The sequence below is a fragment of the Vicia villosa genome, unplaced genomic scaffold, assembly GCF_029867415.1.
Source record: "Vicia villosa cultivar HV-30 ecotype Madison, WI unplaced genomic scaffold, Vvil1.0 ctg.000605F_1_1, whole genome shotgun sequence".
In the NCBI taxonomy this organism is placed as follows: domain Eukaryota; kingdom Viridiplantae; phylum Streptophyta; class Magnoliopsida; order Fabales; family Fabaceae; genus Vicia; species Vicia villosa.
In genome coordinates, this window is record NW_026705277.1 from 275,245 (window position 1) to 276,541 (window position 1,297).

The window sequence follows — 1,297 nt, forward strand, 5'->3', positions numbered from 1 at the left end:
AGCTAGTTGCTTCACACAAAATTTTGACTTGGATCGAAATAGGTATTTTGGGCTTTTTAGTTTTGGGCTTTTGTAACCTAAAACTATAAATAGAGGGAGTAACTCCTATTCTAAAAACTCTTGTAAGTGAATAAGAATTTTCCAACATCTGGTATCTAGAGCACTGGCTGAGCGATTCATGGGAAGAAAATTACGATGGCAATGAATTATCCGAATGGGCATTTTCTGGTGAGTCTCCCAATTCTGAAGGGTCAGAATTATGAGAATTTGTGCAAACAGATGAAGGTGATTTTCTGTTATCAAGATCTTTATGATCTTGTGAAATAAGGAGTAACACCGCTTGCAGAAAACACAACGGATGAAGAAAAGACTGAACACAAAGAATTGAAGAAGAAGAAATATAAAGCAATTTTTATAATTCATCAATATGTTGATCTAGATAATTTTGAAAAGCTGAGTGATGTTGAATCATTGAAAGAAACCTGAGAAATTCTGAAAAAGTCTTTTGGAGACGCAGAAAAGAAGAAAGAGGTGAGGTTACAAACTCACAAAAGAACATATGAATTGCTTCAGATGGAAGAAAGTGAAAGCATAATAAATTTCTTCACTAGGGTTACGAAACTGGTGAATCAAATCAAGGTATATGGAGAAATGTTGACATCAAGATTAGTTGTGGCAAAGATCTTGAGGTCATTGGCTTCAAAGTTTGACCACGTGGTGGTAGCCATAGATGATTCGAAAGATTTGTCGACATTTACAAAGGAAGAGCTTCAAGAGACGCTTGAATCTCATGAACAAAGAATGGTTGAAAGAGCTGCAGGAAAATCGAAGAGTGATGTGGCTTTGCAGGCTAGCGAGCAAAAGAAGAAAAGCAAAGAAAGTTGGAATAGAAACAAAGATAGAGGAGGCTACAATAATTCGACTGGTGTTAAAGAGGTAAAGCGGCAAGCAACAAAAGTAAGTATTTGTTTAGATATAGGTTATATCATATCGTCTCCACATGGATTAGTGATTGAACTACCGTTCAACAGTTTCCACAGTTATGAGTTTGGATTGATTTGGTAAAGCATAAAAACGGAAAAGTAAATATTGACAAAAAAATAATTCATTTCTTAGAGAGAAGAAACTTATCAAGCCAGTATATAATCTACTTCTCACAAACTTAACTTATCGACTAGTTATACTCAACCAACAATACTCTTCAGTATCATCAGCATCACTCACACCCTAAGTCATTTCTAACCCATAGTAGAGATAACTACTATATCATATCGGCAACGATCTCTCAGACAACCTT

General features: G+C 35.4%; 1 protein-coding gene across 1 annotated transcript; it reads left to right on the forward strand.

Annotated features, from left to right (window-relative positions):
- The first annotated feature begins 651 nt into the window (after window positions 1-651).
- LOC131629755 (uncharacterized) lies at window positions 652-1,065 on the forward strand. Its single transcript, XM_058900530.1, has one exon. It carries the CDS (start codon window positions 652-654, stop codon window positions 1,063-1,065), a length of 414 nt encoding a protein of 137 aa, XP_058756513.1.
- The last annotated feature ends 232 nt before the right edge of the window (window positions 1,066-1,297 follow it).

Coding starts and splice junctions, on each gene's coding strand:
- LOC131629755 (XM_058900530.1), top strand. CDS start 652: ATGTTGACATCAAGATTAGTTGTGGCAAAGATCTTGAGGTCATTGGCT.